At 44.1% G+C, this 17,511-nt stretch overlaps 1 protein-coding gene across 3 annotated transcripts in view; it reads right to left on the bottom strand.

Moving 5' to 3' along the window:
* kcnip4a (potassium voltage-gated channel interacting protein 4a) overlaps window positions 1–17,511 on the bottom strand; it is a 78,401-nt gene that overhangs the window by 44,989 nt on the left and 15,901 nt on the right. The window contains exon 1 of one of the 3 annotated variants that reach the window (XM_030121144.1): window positions 10,473–10,683. The exons of 1 other annotated variant lie outside the window; for it this stretch is intronic. In XM_030121144.1, the coding sequence (XP_029977004.1) occupies window positions 10,473–10,530 (58 nt within the window). In that variant the 5' untranslated portion in view covers window positions 10,531–10,683. Of the gene's footprint in view, window positions 1–564; window positions 735–10,472; window positions 10,684–17,511 lie in introns of those variants that run through there. One more of the 3 variants, XM_030121136.1, reaches the window with a different exon arrangement.

Genomic DNA, 17,511 nt, shown 5'->3' on the forward strand with positions numbered 1-17,511 from the left:
AGTGAAATATGACTTATTGTTCTGTAAGTGCCATCTATTCCATCTTTTCTCCCACTAAATCACTAAAAAAAAAAAACCCTGACAGTTCTTGTCATTTCAACACCCACTAAATATTTCATTGTACTTCAGACAGAAAACGCTGGACTTTCTTATCTTTTGTTGCTGTGATGACAAGCAGAGACAGTGACGATGATGATCAGCACATTATTTCGGAGAGACAGAAACGTAGCATAAGCTCGTGCTACTGTGTTGGCAGAGACATGGCATGCTGTGTGTGTGTGTGTGTTCCGTCACTGTAAAAATCAATATTGGGGAAAGCAAATGGAGAAAGTCACGCAAGTTTGCAGAGTTGAGCCCAAAACGTTCACCAAAACAGCGAATTCAGGCAATTTCACGGACTGCTGGTGTGGCAACGCGAGTTCAGATGGGATTAAACTCAAGATTAAACGTCCAAATAGGCATAAAATGCTGCTCAGGTTCTGTCAACGCTGGAAAAACATTCAACAGTGGAATAAATCTTTTCATCTGACGACAGTCTGCTGGTCTCCGTCTCATTCTGCCTACCTGTAGCCTTGCGTCTTTGCTTCGGCTGAAGGGAGAAGATGACCATTAAAGCCCCCATGATGCCCTCCAGACTTTCTCGCTTGCTGATCTGGAAGTCCTGCTAGATTTCACACACTTTCACTCCCACACTTGAGTGGCTCGAGAGCGAAAATGAAGACCAAAAAAAGGAGGAAAAAAAAAAAATGAAAGGAAATAATTTAAAAAAGGAAAAGAAGAGATGCTGGAAATCAGTCTGACAGGAGCCAGTCAAGTCCCCGGTTCAAAAGTTCTCCTTTATATTCGTTCTGAACAGGCGGGCTGTTCGTCGAGCGGCAGAGTGGGTGTGAAACATGCGTGTCTCTGCTGAGTTTTGAATTTCCACGCGCACGCTCTGCAGCCACTCACCCCCTCCCTCCCTCCCTCCCTCCCTTCCCCTCTTCCCGCTCCTGTTTTTCTTTTCTTTTTTTCCCCGCTCTGAAGTGAGAGCTCGCCGGCTCGGTGTCTGGTCTGCGCGGTAAAAGCTACTTTGTACCAGTTGAGCACCGAGATTAATTGAACGCTCGGAGACAAAGCCAGCAACATGCTGTGGAGAGAGAGAGAGAGAGAGAGAGAGGTGCTGCTGTGCTTTTCAACACATCCCCGCGACCACGGAGGAGCGAGCGAGTGAGCGAGAGAGAGAGAGTTAGAAAGAGAGAGAGAGAGAGAGAGATTACATGCTGAGACGACCATTTTTCCTCACTAGCTGCTTTCTAACTGCACCCCCTGCCGAGACCGGCCGTGTCCGCGACACACACTGAACTCAGAGAAGTCAAGAACTCATCAGGCCGGTGTAAATATTTAAATCACGGACAAGTAATCGTCGGCGGACGTCTCTTCAGCCCAATTAATGCTGAGACAAGCCGTTTTATAAACAGATTAATGACGGCATCAACATCCCTGCAATATGAGGTTCAAACGCTGCAGTGAACAGAGAAACCTCTAACGTCACGGAGAATAAATGTTTATGACTTTGCATAAAGATGTCAAATCATATTAATATCTCTCTGATTTGAAAGACCGTGGACGGGCACTTGCTCTCCAAGAAAGTAAACTCTTAAATAATTAAAAAGAAAATGTACTTTTTTTGCTGCAGGAGTTATTTCTTGTTTCACACTAACATATTCATGTAAGAGAAAATAGCCTGGGGCGCCATGCTACTTTCCAGTGAGCGCCGGTTCCTGTGCCTTTATACATCCTGTGAAACACGACTGATTGCCTCTTCAGCTCCGGCCCTGCGGCTGTTTATCTGGCAGACTCAGGCTGACTTTAAGGAAGATCCTGGGGATTACAGCGAAGGTCAGAGAGGCCAGAATCATGTTGATGCCCACATCTTTTCTATTCTCGGCCTTTTGTTTTGAAAAAAAAAAAAACAACCAGAGGTGCTTGCGCCTGAAGTGACACATCAGAAGAAGAAATAACAGACAAATACTTCCGCTTTCTGTGCCGCCCACACACACACACACACACACACACACACACACACACACACGCACACACACACAATTCAACTCATAAACTGCGAGACAGCGGACGCAAAATAGCCAGTCACTGCAATCAAGTACCAATTTGTTCCCACTCCATTAACCTGCTTCCTGTTGGTGGGTTCTTTATGGCTTCAAGGCCTCCTGTGGCTCTCAGGCAGACAGCAAGCTCACACTGAAATCACCAAGTTTTCCAGCGCCATTCCTTGTCGTGGCACGCTCTGTGATATATGTGAACACATGAGAGCAACACAGATGAGGTGACCGCAGCGTGGAGCTGCATGACCTTTAAATTGTGGCCATCCGGCCTCTTTCTTTCCTTTTTTTAATTGGGCTCTCCAAACAGAGGCTCCCCAGCCGGGGGAGCATTACTTCAGCATAACACCTGCATTATAACACCGAAATCCACCTGCGAACCGGCCCGGACCGAGGCACAGTCAGTGATCAACACTCTGCTGTCGGATAACAACTGCTCCTTTGGCAAATGACTCGACTCAAACAGCCCTTAAACTCAGCAGGCATAGACCATTGATTTTATGCTATTTGCACGATTTAGGACACTTTTCTTTCTTTCAGTGAAGCCAGACAAGCTTCAGTGGCTTTCAGGGGACCGATATCATTTTGAACAGGTGCTGCAGTCCTGCGGACTGCCGCAGTCCTTCTTCTAGTGAATAAACTTGTTCACTTCACTCTGATTTCCATTCAGAAGAATGCTATGGGGATGATTATGCCACCTTTGAACAAGTGATAAAGCAGTTCTGATAAGGACTTTTGGCTCAGATGTTCTATTTTCATGGTATACTCTGATCTACCTGTATAATTCACAGTCTTACATATTTGTTTATCATTCATCTCCTGGAGATGCACAAACCTGGGTGTTACAATCAAATCCAGCAGAGCAGTGACATGGTGTAAACATCACTGAAACGATAAGGACATCCCCGCTTTAAATAAGTCAGATCAAATGCACCGACTGCTGGGAAACGGTTACTGCAGACTTACTTCAGATCTGCCAGTTTTTAAAAAAAACCAAACACTTTCTGAAGTTTATTTAGTTTTGAAGCTTCTTATAAACATTTTGTTGTGACACTTCTTCTTCTTATAGTTGGCTGAAGGATTGACCTCAAGTCCTCTCACAACCTCAGGTCAGAATAAAATCAGTTGAACAACCGATGCAATATTCCAAGGTACTGGAATCGATATGTAGATGACAGGTGCAGGCTTTAAATGAACATCTCACTGGGGGTGCTGGAACTCTCCCCAGGATAGCCATAGCACCCCCCAAGAAATACGATTCAAAAAACAGGAAAATAAATTGGTTTATTTAGATTTTGTCTGAATATTCAAATTTGTTCCCTGGTTTATCAATAAATACATCAATGAAATATGTATTTATTTACTTCATTTTCTGAAAACCCATGTGGTCTGAATCAGCCAAGAGGTGCAAGTGGATGCATTGGCCTTTGAACTTGCCACTTCCTGTTAATGGGAGAGCTTTTTATTCTGGCGAGCGTAACTTATTTAAAAATGTCCGTGCACTGGAAACGAGAGCCAACAGGAGGAGGATATAACCCCAACGTTACCTTCGTTGTTAATCACAATAACCGACGTATTGTTTTTGTGGTCTTTGTGTATGAGACTGAAATTAAACCTGCTGTGTGTTTTGCTTGCTACTGAATTGTTCATCCCTGTCAATGATAATACTGTGTTAACATTGTTTAAGCTGCAGACTTTTAAAACTTTCATCTTCATGGAGCTTCCCCATTGGAGGATACGGGTTATGAGCTAACAGAGCAGTGCCACTGATGACAGGAGGGGGCAGTATAATACTGGGTTACTAATTTTCCTCGCACGAAGCCAACAATGTGTGCTGCCATCTAATGGATGTAGCTTAACAAGCAGAAAGTTTGCTTTTGTCAAAAGAAAACTTGCACATTACTGAGTAAAGCATTTTTATTGACACACCAATCTAATAGGTTTGTATTACTGATACAAAATGCATTTTCCCCCCCAATATGGAACCTATAATGTTGATAATTATTGATCAGTACAAAGTGAAAGAAGTGAAGTGTAGAGGAAAAGACTCAGTACAATCCAGTCAGTGTTTCCATGTCATTCATTGTGAGGACAATATAGAAGCGAGGACAGCATAGAAGCTGTGAATACATTACTAATCATCAATAGAAAGTATTAGCCGAAGGTGGGATTAGGAAGTCACTGATACAGGAAGTCAAACCAAGCCTAACTAATGATACTGTATGAATCTTCTTTAGGAAACTTGATTGTCCATATTTACCCGTCTTATTTCTGGGATGCAGCAGGCAGCCCATCAGCTACTGGGGTCTGAAATGGGATTCAAACCTGAAAAATTGTGATTCAAAGTCCACCTGGCCACCGCTGCCACCTTTCTTTAGTTACCTGAAAACCCATGTACTGTGATTTGTACTGTGTACAGCTGCAAAAGCGACAGCGGCGACTGCAGGAGAAGAGGAGCTTCAAGTCGTGTCTCCCGTCTCTCATCATGGGTTCAAGAATTTCCCTCTGAGATTGATAAAATATTTCTAATGTATTCACTTAACTTCAAATCATATTGTGGGTGTGTAAATCACCAGAACAACAAAAGACATTTATATCTGTAAGACAATTCAAATAGGTTCGTGCGAAGTTAAGTGGTCTAGCAACATGTCAGAAGTGTCTCCCCTCAGTGTGGACCCTTGAAGCTGCAGCTCCAGTTTGAAGATCAGGTCCAAATCAGCTGAGCATGGCTTCTCAAAGGGTAGCGTAATTATGCCGGAGCAGTAATGGCTTTTCATTAAATCAGACACTCCAGAGAATTGGACTGAATAATCAAATGTCTCTGGGGGAAATTATCTCCGCACATACTGGGGCTTATTCCACACCACTTGAGAAAAGCAACCTAAAAACAATCTGATTAGCAACATGAATTCTGAGAAAGAAATTATGACGGCGGCGTGAGTGTGTTATAACTGAAATGAATACTAATTCTGCTGGATCATGTGAAGGAATGAGGCTCCATCCTTCATGTGTGACATTAAAAAGCTAATACTCGCACAGGAGGAGTGCGTGCAGGTGCTTTGCAGCCCACAGACCTGCTGCATACTTAAACTGGCTGTACATTACACTAAGTGGTTGACTCCATGCTGTTTCTCCTTCCACCCTGAATCACTTGTCCTCCTCCTGTTTCTCTTGTTGATCAATCTTACGCCATATACAGCACTTCATTAAGAGAATTGCTCTCATTCTGTGGGCGTGTGTGACTAAGACGCAGGCTGCCGAGCCACAAGTGGGTAGTTGCCCCCACTGTTATTCTGAACAAACAATGTGCAAATGCCGCAGGATGCCGGTGAATGGCAGGCGAAGCATGATGGGAGCACAGAATCAGACACACTGGAGTGCACGGAATTAAAACATTGGTTAAAATTAAAGCTTTGTTCGTTTTTCTAACAGCCATTACCAGAATGACGCTCGATTGCTAAAAACATGAGGAAGTGTAACACTGAACAACAACAACACACCGTTTGCCTGGCTGATTGAGAGGAATATCGAATAAATTACTTCAGGAAAAACAAGTTTATGCAACATGTTGTGGTATAGAAATGTAAAAAAAAAAAAAAAATTCATGATTGCTTTCAGGATTAAAGTGAGTAATATTTCTGGCTCATCTTGTATATTTACTTTTTTTCGTGCAAGTTCATGCTATTCCCCTAGACTAATGAAACATTAACATTCTCTTTTTTTTGTGGTTTGTATGAAGTTATGCAGATGAGATTGTTCCCACATTTTTCCTATTTCCCACTTCAGATGACTGGTTTTATCTCCAATATATGCAACAATTACATTGTCCAGTAGGTGGCAGCAGAGCAGCATAAGTGCAATGACAACACAGCCACGTGCCTCTTCACACTGCTGACTTCGATGTTACTGTCACTCAACAGGACAAACAGATTAGCAGATTATCAAGACGCTTTCAGAACCTTTCACAGCTCACTTGTTTGAAGCACATCACTATAATATCAGCTCCATCCAGCTGGTTGACACATAAGACGCACAAGAGAGCGAACAGAGAATAATGTAGATGTCTGTCAGATCCAGAGGCTCAGTACAGAGGGGGCGGAGCCTTCTCGACAGGCCCTTATGATAGTAATTTTACCATTCAAACAATCCCTCATGCTACCATCAAACAACACACTAATGCTCACTTTTATTGAGCCAAGCAAACCTATATGCCTCAGAAAGCAGAATAAAGTCACAAACCAGTTCACAAACTTGTTCTGAAGAACAAATACACATACGCGCACGCACGCACGCACGCACGCGCACGCGCGCGCACACACACACACACACACACAGCAAAATGCAGCCTGACAGGTGTCAATCTCAGAGCGTCCGCTGTCCATGGTGCTGAAAACTCAGATAAAAACTCACGGGGTAAATCTGTACCATCGTTGATACAGCTTAAATATAAAATGAACGCAGTTGGTCTAAAATTACACAATCTATTCAGATAGATATAGACACAGCTATCATTATCTTTTGGAATTCACTTATATTAGAAAAAAAATAGACTCTGTGGTCTCTTATAACTGAGAGCAACAAAAGGCACATTCAAATAGTCAGGTGTTTAAGACCACAGCATTCTGATAAAGATAATATTTTTGAAGGTTTCGCTGACTCACCAGTGGCTCCGATGTTAGGTTTTGGGTAGTACCGCTAGCGGCTAGCATAGTGTTTAGCAAACTGTTTAACTCATAGATATCTTATAGAACACTAGATGCCTCGTCACCGCTGCTGGCCAATCAAGTCGGACGTCCGCAGAGGTCGGCCATCTTTGTACAGGAATCTCGCTCGCTCATTACATTGTGTTGATGAGACATGAACTGTTTAACAAGCTATAACTTGCTCAAATTTCAACCGATTTTCAAACGGTTTGGTTTGTAATAAACATCAAATCTCTGTTAATGACATGACATATGTTTGATGAGCATGGCATGCCCTAAATATATATAATAAATATATATCATATCCTGAATATTCATAATATTCTTCATATTAGACTCTATGTTCAAATCTTTACACTGAGATATTTATAGCACTTATGAATAATTTAGACAAACCACACATGTCCATATTTTCAGTTTTGTCTGAAAATATTTTAAGATGTGACAGGGCTGCAGTGTAGACTGAAGATAAACAATTTACCCAAATGAAACTTCAGAAATACTTAAATCTCATGGACCTCATTATATTGCATATATTATATTTATTAATATATAACATTAAACAGTAACCTTCCTCATTATTAAATCTATTGTGAATGTATAATGTCCCCCCATAGATTATTTAAACATGAAATAGTGCACCAGAAAACACACTGTTAAAAAATATTGAATTAGGCATTGCAAAAATTTATAAAAGGAGCTCAGAAAGTCTCAAGTCAAATAATGGAATTACAGTCACAATATAATTAAGTAAAAGGCAACTGAGTGAATCTCTTGATCAATCAATTTTTATATAACTCAGAGTCACAACAGCAATTGCCTTTTAGTGCTTTAAGATGTTCCACTGAAATTTTTCAGCGAAATAAATGTATAAACGTCTGCACAGATCACCAACCTTACCTTGCGTTCCACAGAAACTCTCTAAGCTTTCCCGTACTAAGATGGCCGACCTCTGCGAACGTCGTGCTCTATAACATATCTATGGTTTAACTTCCCTCCAAAGAGTTCAGATCAAGTGCTAAAGAAAAAACTTGTTCATGCCGCACAGCCAATCAGCGCTGGCTCACAGCTCTGTTGCATTCATGGACAGTCGTAACGTAAGAATTGGAAAATTGGAGCCCATAATCATATGCGTACACCTTCTGGCATACACTGCACATTTTATTATAATATTTTTTTTTACAAGTAAATGTGAACACATCACATGAAAAAGGGCCCTTTAACCTTGTGGGCCCTGGGGCGACCGTCCGCTTGCCCCCACTCTGGCTCCGCTACAGGTCAGATCAGAAGAGCGGGCAGACAAGGCAGACGACCTCTTTAGGCCTGCTTTGGCAAAACCCCTGACATGTCTTCTATTATGGTTTTGTGTGTTTCTAACTGGGGAGTCCATCTACTGAGCTTCAATATTGTTTTAGACAGTTAAGGGTGCTGCGGTCGATGTCTGACTGGAGACACAGAGACAACTACACTCATCAGTTCAGCTCAAATGCCTGTTTTTGGACTGTCGGAGGACAAAAAGCAAAACAAACAAAAACATGCACACACAGGAAGAACACTGAGAGAGAGGGCTCAATATTCGATTTAAAAAACAACAAACAAACAGGTAAAGGTGCTAATATCAGTTCAAAATCAATTGTTTAAGAAAACAAGAGGAAACAGAAGCATGTACTGCTATGAAACTGACACAAGAGGGCGACGCCACAATATCAATATCAGCCTACAAACCAACTCTGGAAGAGGTTTTATCTCCCTTGGTGTTTACCTTCCTACAATCTCATTGTTATCTTTCTGAAAAGCTGCATGCGGTGGTTCCACGCCTCCTATCTCAGTGCTGTTTGGATCAGAAGCGCTCTCCTTCGAGTAAACTGTGCCGCGTGCAGCATCGATTTCAAGGCAAAGATTAGGGGCTCTTGACAAAAAAAAAAAGGACAATGTAAATAACAGAGAGCAGACATCCTTTTTTCCTTTTCCATGACGCAATCCGCGGTCTGTGTCGGGCGCTCTGCGAGGCGTCAGAGTTCATTTTTAAAACAACACTATAGATCTTTCCACTATACGTTTGAATTCCCTGTCGGCTCTGAGCAAGAAAAGACACACAAACACATGAAGACGTCACAGCAGACACTGATGATCCAGTCCGTTTGAAGTCCACACTTTGGGTTATGAGGGACACTCCGAGCACCAGCTCCCAAGAAAATGAAATTCTAAGAGGGCCAACAGTTGTGTAAAGGTCAAAATGCTCACCACAGAATGTGAATAACCCCAAAACTAACGACTCCATGTTACTTGTAAGTGTGACTGTGTGATCATCCGCCGGTGATGCACCGGTGACCTATCCAGGGTGGACTCTGCCTTCGCCCACAGCCTGATGCGATCGCCTCCGGCTTCCCTGCAACCTTAAGTTGGACAAAAGACGGATGAAACTGTAAAGAGGACGGGATAGACTGCGCACATTAAGCGTTAGCAATTTGCAAGTCATTGGTGCAAGATAAAATTGTGAAAATTACTAATAATGCAGTAAAGCTTCAGCCCCAAAGCGCAGAGAGAGAGAGAGAGAGAGAGAGAGAGAGAGAGAGAGAGAGAGAGAGAGAGAGAGAGAGAGAGAGAGAGAGAGAGGGAGGGAGAGACCCACAAGGAATAGATTTTTCTGCTACAGTGTATTGATAAAACAGAAATAAATGGTTTCTACTGTGTGTTAAGCACTTTTTATAAATTGCAGCCAATGACTGTAAACTCCCTAACAAGACATCCAAGACAGGTGTATTCAAACTGCAGGAGGCCCGGGTAAAAGCCAATAGATTAGTTTTGGAAAGGATTTGCCTGCTGTTTGTGATTACCGATCAGCTGAGTGTGCGCTCTGAAACACAGGAGGTGCAGAGGTTGTCATGTGGCTTACTCTCCGAAGCGCAGCAGGAGCGGATTACACGCTGCAAGAATTAGCTCATGCGATGTTTAATGTACAGTTAATGACAAATATGAGGGGTCTCTTGGGCGCAAACCGATAAGACTCAACAGCCACGTCAGAATACGCGCGCTCAGTGCGTTATTTCCCCCCCCGCTCGGCGATTAAAGCGGGTGCTTGTGAGCCGCACCTCCATCTGCAGAGCGGCTTTACGACCATCCCGAGGCTGCGTGAGGCTGCAGCGACTCTGGGCTGCGCTACCTGCCCAGATGGTCCGTATCAGTGGGCACCGGGCCCCCTCGGTGTGAGCTGCATCCGACCGCCATCAATCACAGGCAAACATGTTCCAGGGAAAAGGTGACTTCCTTTCAAATGGTGGCACCAAAGCAGAAGCAGAATTTCTACAGCAGGGCCAGGAGGGGCAGGTCAGATACATGAATGTATTTATTTGTTTGGCAGTAACATAATACCTCTCATCCAAAAAGCAGCCGTATTCTTGAACTTTTCCCTCCTTTCTTCTGCTTGTTCATTTCAACTGAAGTGGCTTATGACTCAGCACTACCTTTAACGACGCATCCAGGCACAGCATTTTTTTTCCTGCAGCTTTAATAAAAACCACAGCAGCGGGGCCCGAGTCCTAATTTCAATCAGGCTGTCCTGCTGCAGCAGAGCATTACAGGAAACAAATAACTTATCTGTGCTGCAGTCTGAACGCACACGACACAAACACCCGGCCACCTCCCAGCCTGCACCGCTGGCTGCACCCACCTGGCCGGTTCCAGCTGGGCGTGAGGCTCGGCGGCGCCCGGTCCAGTCGATCCGTCATTGGCTCGGCCCCCCCGCTGCGCGCCGTTGCAGGCCCGGCTTGTGTCGCATTCTTTTATTACACCCCGACATCCACCTGCTGTCTGCGTGACACCGAGCCCACTGTTAAAGATCGGCGCTCACCGAGGCGTGCGTGACAACATGGAGAGGTATCCAAAACAACGCCTCAAAACCACAGCAGAGGACGGCTTTATCAATTCAGCGGAATGAATGGAAAATATATCAGGTCATAAATTCTCACTGACCAGCAATGGCTGACGAATCGGCACAGATGGTCACAAGGACAGCAAAATTCTTTTTTTTTTTTTTAAAGCTTTCCCTGACCAAGCCCCCCATCACCTCTTAACACCCTGGATATTGCATTACGGCAGCGAAATGAGCATTGCGTTCACTCGGAATCATAACTCCTCACGCCCGACTCGTCTCCAAATAAAAGACTCCGCAAACCCGTGTTGAGACATGAGGACGAACCCAATAAAGCCGCTCCCCCGCCGTATCATCGCCGTTGTTATTGGGCGATACGGATATCGCTAAATAAGCAATCCAGATACTACGACGGCGTAATTTAATGCTCCTCTGAGTCGTTGCAGCCCTAAAACCTCATGGCAATAAACATCTCCTCACTCCAGCTCATTTTTCCAATATCATATACTGTACATGATCATTTAACACACCGTCTTATCAAACTGTGTTTCACTTGAGATAGCAGAGGAGCAGTTTTGTCAACTGCGGGAGATTTCATGCTGAGCTCCGGCAATAAATATGCACTGAATAATCAGCTCTCTGCTTCAGTCACAGATCGTGTTCACTTGCAGGAATTTATCCAGAATGAGCAAAACTTTCACCACAAACACAGAATCCACAAAGGTGCTTTTAATGTTTCTAAGACAACGAACACATGTTTGAGATAACTGATTGCGAAGAGAAATCTGGTTTTCACAACATTATGCAAATGTATAACTGATTTATTACCACTGGCTTGTTGTTGGTAGCAGATGCGCTCGCTCCCCAGCATGAGACATTAACTTTAAGGTGCTCTTCAAAATAATTTACACCCGATCATTGGCTTATATGTTGGAGTTTGCTTGTAGATGTAGACGTACTTTGAAAGCAGTTGCTTTTTTTTCTGGAGTTCCACAACTTACCTGAAATTAATTAAACGAAATCAAACAAGACTTCCCCTTTGAAGTGATACTTTCTAACTTTTGCCTGAAGTGAGTTCCACGAGATAACGAATAAGCTGGTTGAAAGGAATCACGGAGGAAGCACGCAGGTTCAGTAATGTGAGCCACATGGAAATATTTACACAGACATTCGACATTACGAACAAGATTGAACAAGGTTTGAGGAGTCATTTAATGACTCTACCGAAATTAGTCTTTTTATGAATTACCTCCTTAATAATAAGAGTGTTATCAGTTAATTAAGTCAGTGTCTGGACAGCACCAGTGCTTCTAACATGTCGAATGAGTATGGCGTCTCCTTATGTGCCCTTTCTCTCAACCGTATCAAGACAAGTTCACAGAGCTGGTGAGGAATGCAATCGTCTTTGACGGACAACCTTGGGCAGCCCGAGGCGCGAGAACCATGAATGACACAATCATCCGGCGCCTCGGGCCGCAGGCTCATCTGAAATCCACCAGGCGGGCTCTGATGACGGCTCGTCAGCGCCAGTGACAGGTGAAACACTAACCGTGTCAATGACGCCAGCGCTGCCCGACACGCATCAGCTTTAAAAAAAAAAAAAAAAACACCAGAGAGCGGAGGGGGAAACCCTTTCCACCCCCCACCCCCCGGATAAATGGCTAAACACGCTGTGAGCCGTCCTCTCACACAGGTCCGCGCTCCGTAACCAAACGCTACTCGTGCAAGGCGGCCGCAGCGGCGCTCAGGTATCACCTCCACTCTTATGTTTCCCCCGACGCCGGGGCTCCGTTTCAGATCCGTGCTGGGAAGTTGCAGCACGGTGTTTCGTCACGTTGTGCCAGCGTTCAGTTCACTTTCTCGGGCCGAGAAATGATGATGTTTGGTGGAAACAGTCGATTTACTTTCCTATTATCGGTCTCATCTGACAGACTGTAGCGAGACAGGCGAGCGATTGGGAATAGCAGTGTTGCGAAATGAGATTAGAGGAGCGTTCCTTGAAAAGATGCGTTCACTGCCTAATTTAAAAGCTGAACTCAAGCCAGCAGCTTCTGGTCATTAATCCTCGCAGATTGAAAAGGGGGATAATAGCGAGCTGCCTTTGTTTCATGCCTCTCTAAATCACTAAAGTTTGCTCGCAATAAAACACTTTAATCCTGACAGTGGAGTCTGCACCTTCCCGCATCTTTGATCTGAAACCTGAAACTGATCAATGCGTTACAATCTACGAGGCCGTCTGAAGTCTGACCGACCTCACGCGGAACGTTCAGGGCTGGAGACTCCAGTCTGGAGGAATGCACTTCTAAAAAAAATGTTATTAGCTTCCCGTGTCTTTATGGTGCGCCGGCTCTCTGTGACAACGGGGAGGAAAAATCTGGATGCTGCAGGTCTCAGGCTGTGTTTGAGTGGAAGCTACAGAACAGAACACATCCTGTCAGGCAGATTCAGAAGCACACACTTCACACCGACGGCGGGAAACAAAGCTGTGATTAATATGCTGCTGCTGCCTCTTAACGCGCTCAGACAAAAGGAAGGCAGCCGCTTCTTTGCCAAATACACGGTAAATCCCTGAGCAGGGATACAGTAACGCTTCGGGTTGACTTTCGGATCTATTCATTAGATGTTAAAACAGCACACTGGTCATTTTGGTCAGTAAGCAGAAAGAACACTCAATGCGATGCCCAATTGTAGCAATTTTCTGCCAGAACAGGTAAAAACAACTCTGTTTTTTCACAGAAGAGACAAAAAAAAAAGGTAATTTCATGCAGCAGAAAAGTGCTTTAAACTTGCATCAACCTTCTTTTCATGGTGTCGACACCGGGATACCACAGGCATGAGAAAAACCGTGCAGCTGAACTACTACTTCTTCTTTTAATTTCTAAATTCGAGTGGAGATTTGAAGCTTCCAAGCATACCCTGCATCTTTCACTCAGCGGGGAGTCTTTAATGTTTTAGTTCTAACACCATATGCTGCAACTTGTCGAAAGCGATGGAACAAGTCAATTAAGAATTGGATTCTGTAATACCCGCCTGTTTAGTGCTTAGGTTCTGCCTCATAGCTAGAATATCACCGGTTACTTCTCCGAAAAAACATGTTTTTGAAGCTGTAAATTGCGAGTGAGTGACTGAGTTTGTCCTGTGATTGACAGACAGGCCCGTACACAGCTTTTGCACACAGTCAGCTGAGACTGGCTGCAGCACTCCCCTCCATAACCCCCTTTAAAGCAGCGCAGAAGATGGATTGATGCTTGAAAGACGGACCGCGACAAGGCGGGTTTCCATCTTACAGCTATAAATCAAATTAATACCAGATGGACATAAATTTGAATTTTTTTTTTTTTTTTTTTTTTTTTTTTTTTATGAGCCTACACTTGAATTTGCTTCAAGTGAGGTTTTTGAATAATGCATCCACAAACCAATGTGCAACTATATTGTCTGCCTTCAGCCACTTGTTTTTGATGTAGATTTGTCACGAGAGTAACACAAATCTGACCCATCAAAGGAAGTCAGGCACGGCCGTCTGAGCTCAACCTTCCCTCAAAGTCAAGATGACTTTCACCTTTAAATTCGCCTTCAGAGCACCCCAACGACTGACCTTTAACCCCTTCGGAGCCATTTCCAGAGCCAGTGCGTCTGCTGGTGTACATAACAACAACTAGGTTGAGTTCCTTCTCATAAAACTTACATGAAGTTAACCTTACTGGCAGAAACGTCTGCGTGAATTATGTATCACATGGTAAACACTGACCTTCGAGTATAGCTTACTCAGACATTTCGCTTCGGTATAAGGTAAACAAAACGACGAGCTCGTCCCTCTGGGACGGCTGTAAATGAAATCGTATGGCTAAGTTCGACGGCCGGCGCCGGCGCCATATTGCCGCTGGCAGCTGTGACTCTTAATGTGACGTTATGAAAGCGGCCTGTCTTTAAGCGATCCGGTCATGGCTCATTGATAATCCATATGCGGGTGTGAGGGAGCATGTGGTGGGGCCAATTAGGAAAATGACAAGGGTAGCCAACTTGTGTGAGTCAACCGCAGAAGAGGCGTTTAGCAGATCTGCTGAGGACGGAGTCACACGGCCTCTAAGACAGTCGGAGGTTCAGGCAAAAAATAACAAATCTCCTCTTTTATTATAGGATATGTGCCAACCAAACCCATCCCTGTACTTGTTTTTATTTATCCCCCTCATATTAAAGCAGAGCGGCAGACCTTCCGAGGCGCCGGTCATGTTTTATTGAAATACAATAACAGATCTGGGCTTCACCTGCAGGCTGGCTACACAGAGATAACAACCAAAAAAAAAAAAGATGCAGGATGACGACAAAGAGGCACAACTACGCCACAAACAAAGACTCAAAGCAACCGAGCTGCTTTGCATCTCTTTCAATATGCAATTTTCCTCTTGTTCAGGGAATGGGTGCATCTTATATTTTGACACATCTCAACCTAGAACACCCATAATTCATCCTTGGCATCAGCAGTGGTGCTTTTCTCTCAACACTCTGAATCATGTGGAGGTCTACCTATTATTATTAGTGCAGCACACACACACACTCACACAGACACACACATACACACGGCTCACTGTTCTACCTCCACTACCACCCACCAACTGTATGTGACAAATGCGGCAGGTGAACGCACAGCAGCATGCAGACCTCACCTGAGGGAAGGATTCACTTCCCCACTCAGGCAGAAGAACATGGTGAGCCATGACAGCACCACCTGCTTCTCACTGGTCTCGGCGTTAAGACAGGGCACAGAATTGGAAACCCGTTTTTTTTTTTTTTTCTTTTTCTTTTTGCCATCATGCAGCTAATCTTGACTATGCTGTTTGCAGGAGTCAATTATATCAGCCCACTCCATGGCTCTACAAGCTTCAGTGTGATGTGTGGCCTCTTCCCCTCTGCAGCAAGCGCTGTTCTAAAATTGTCATAAAACAAAGCAAAACTTGCAACAATAAAGTTGGGCGACAGAGTGCACACAGTCACACACACAACTTCCCAACCCAGGTTAAGCTTCCCACCGAGAGCTCGGGTCCATCAGGCCGTCAGACCTTGGGGTTGTGGTTCGAATATATCAAAGTTTTATGGAAATTGAAAAGTGACCAAATGAGGCTCTTTTAATGCAGATATGAATCACTGCAGTTTCATCCACACAGTGAGATTCTCCCATCGGTTTGTGAGCCTTGACTGCAGTCCATAGGAGGAAGGAGTATTTATTTAACAACTTGCTATTTTCTGTCATTCAGCAAAACAAGAAACATAGTTATTCACTGTTGTGGGTATTTGCATAAAAAGAACCACACATCTAATGATCTGGCCAGTTGCAAAAAATAACTTTTTCTTTAGTTGCTTGATTGATGAATTGCAAAATACCATAAACTCTTCATTCTTTTCTGTGATATATGACTCATCAATCAACTCCAAACAAAGCATGAAAGTGGCTCTCATGACATTACTCAAAGACGTGAAGCGTTTCAATCTGTTTTCTACTCGAGACTATTAACCAGCAACACTTTCTGGTGTGTTTTATTTTTTTACTGCCACAACCGCAAGAGAATTTATGCTTTTACAGAAGTTGTCGGGCTCGCAATCGCGACAGCATCTCCTCACATTTCATCATCTTCTGCGCGCTCCCCTGTGTCACGGAGGAAAAAAAAAAAAAAGACACACCTCGAATTATGGCGAGCATGAAGACATCTCCCTGCAGCAAAGTTTGACATCAGTTCAACGGCAATTTCAATTTTCACAACTGAAAACGGTCGTCGTGCGTTTCGCGGTCGTAAGCAAGACAGCTCCTCAACCGTTACGGAAAATGTCTGAAGAGATAACTGAATACCCTCCGACCGCATTACTGCTGCACTGCAGACAGTCTGACATCCATAAAAACACCAGGCCGTCACTCCCGTCACCGAGCGCCATCGAGCTCAAGAGTTGACTTCCTTTGCTGCGGGAGCAGCGCCTTTCAATCATCCGGCAGCCACTTCCATCAAACAACAGCCTGGAGCCGATTCCAAGAAGCAGCGGCTGAATGACAGGGTGCAGAGAGACAATCACACACGGACGCTCTCACATTTCAGGACGAGTTAAGACGTTTAAAAGCAGCAGGAAGGGTTAAAAACTGGATGAAACTGTGCAAGCGTCATAAAATCCCATTTCATGGTCAGGCCGTAGCGTCACACCCCTGCTCTGGATCCGAGTTCGGGGTCAATAGTCGATCGATAAATGTAATTTCCCATCTTCATAGCTCGGTGACAGGAATTGACCAAATTCATGAGACGACGTCAGGACCGAAAAGCAGTGGAAAGAAACCCTGAAGCTGGGTGATTATAGCAGGCTGTTTATTCTCATGGATTCTAATGCCATGAAGAAACAAACTTTCTACTCAACAAATCAGAGCCGATGAAGACAAGCTATTATTTTTACATGAAAACTCAATGCATATCCAGAGTTCATGCCACACGTTTAGGTTTTTCAAAGTCTAATTTAACTGTTGAGTTTTAAAAGAGTCAGCCGTTTTCTGCAAAGAGCATAGATTTACAGAAAATTCCCCTCTCTGAAAAGATCCCACATAGCAAGAGCTCCTTTCTCGCCTGCAGGACTGTAAACCTTTAAGCTCTGTCGGGAGCGCCGTCTCTTTATTCCTGCGATGAGACATGACTTGCACATCAATTATTCACATTCTACCATTTGCAAGAAGCGGTGAATTCAATTCAAACCCAGTGAAATCCGGGCGAGAACACAACTCGTCGGTCATTTGTCGCTGGAGTTACACTGCGGGCGTGGCAGAAGGTGCCAAAAGTAGCAGGCAGGTTGTCACATTGTTGGGTGTATA

This window comes from Salarias fasciatus, chromosome 3 (genome assembly GCF_902148845.1).
Source record: "Salarias fasciatus chromosome 3, fSalaFa1.1, whole genome shotgun sequence".
NCBI lineage: Eukaryota > Metazoa > Chordata > Actinopteri > Blenniiformes > Blenniidae > Salarias > Salarias fasciatus.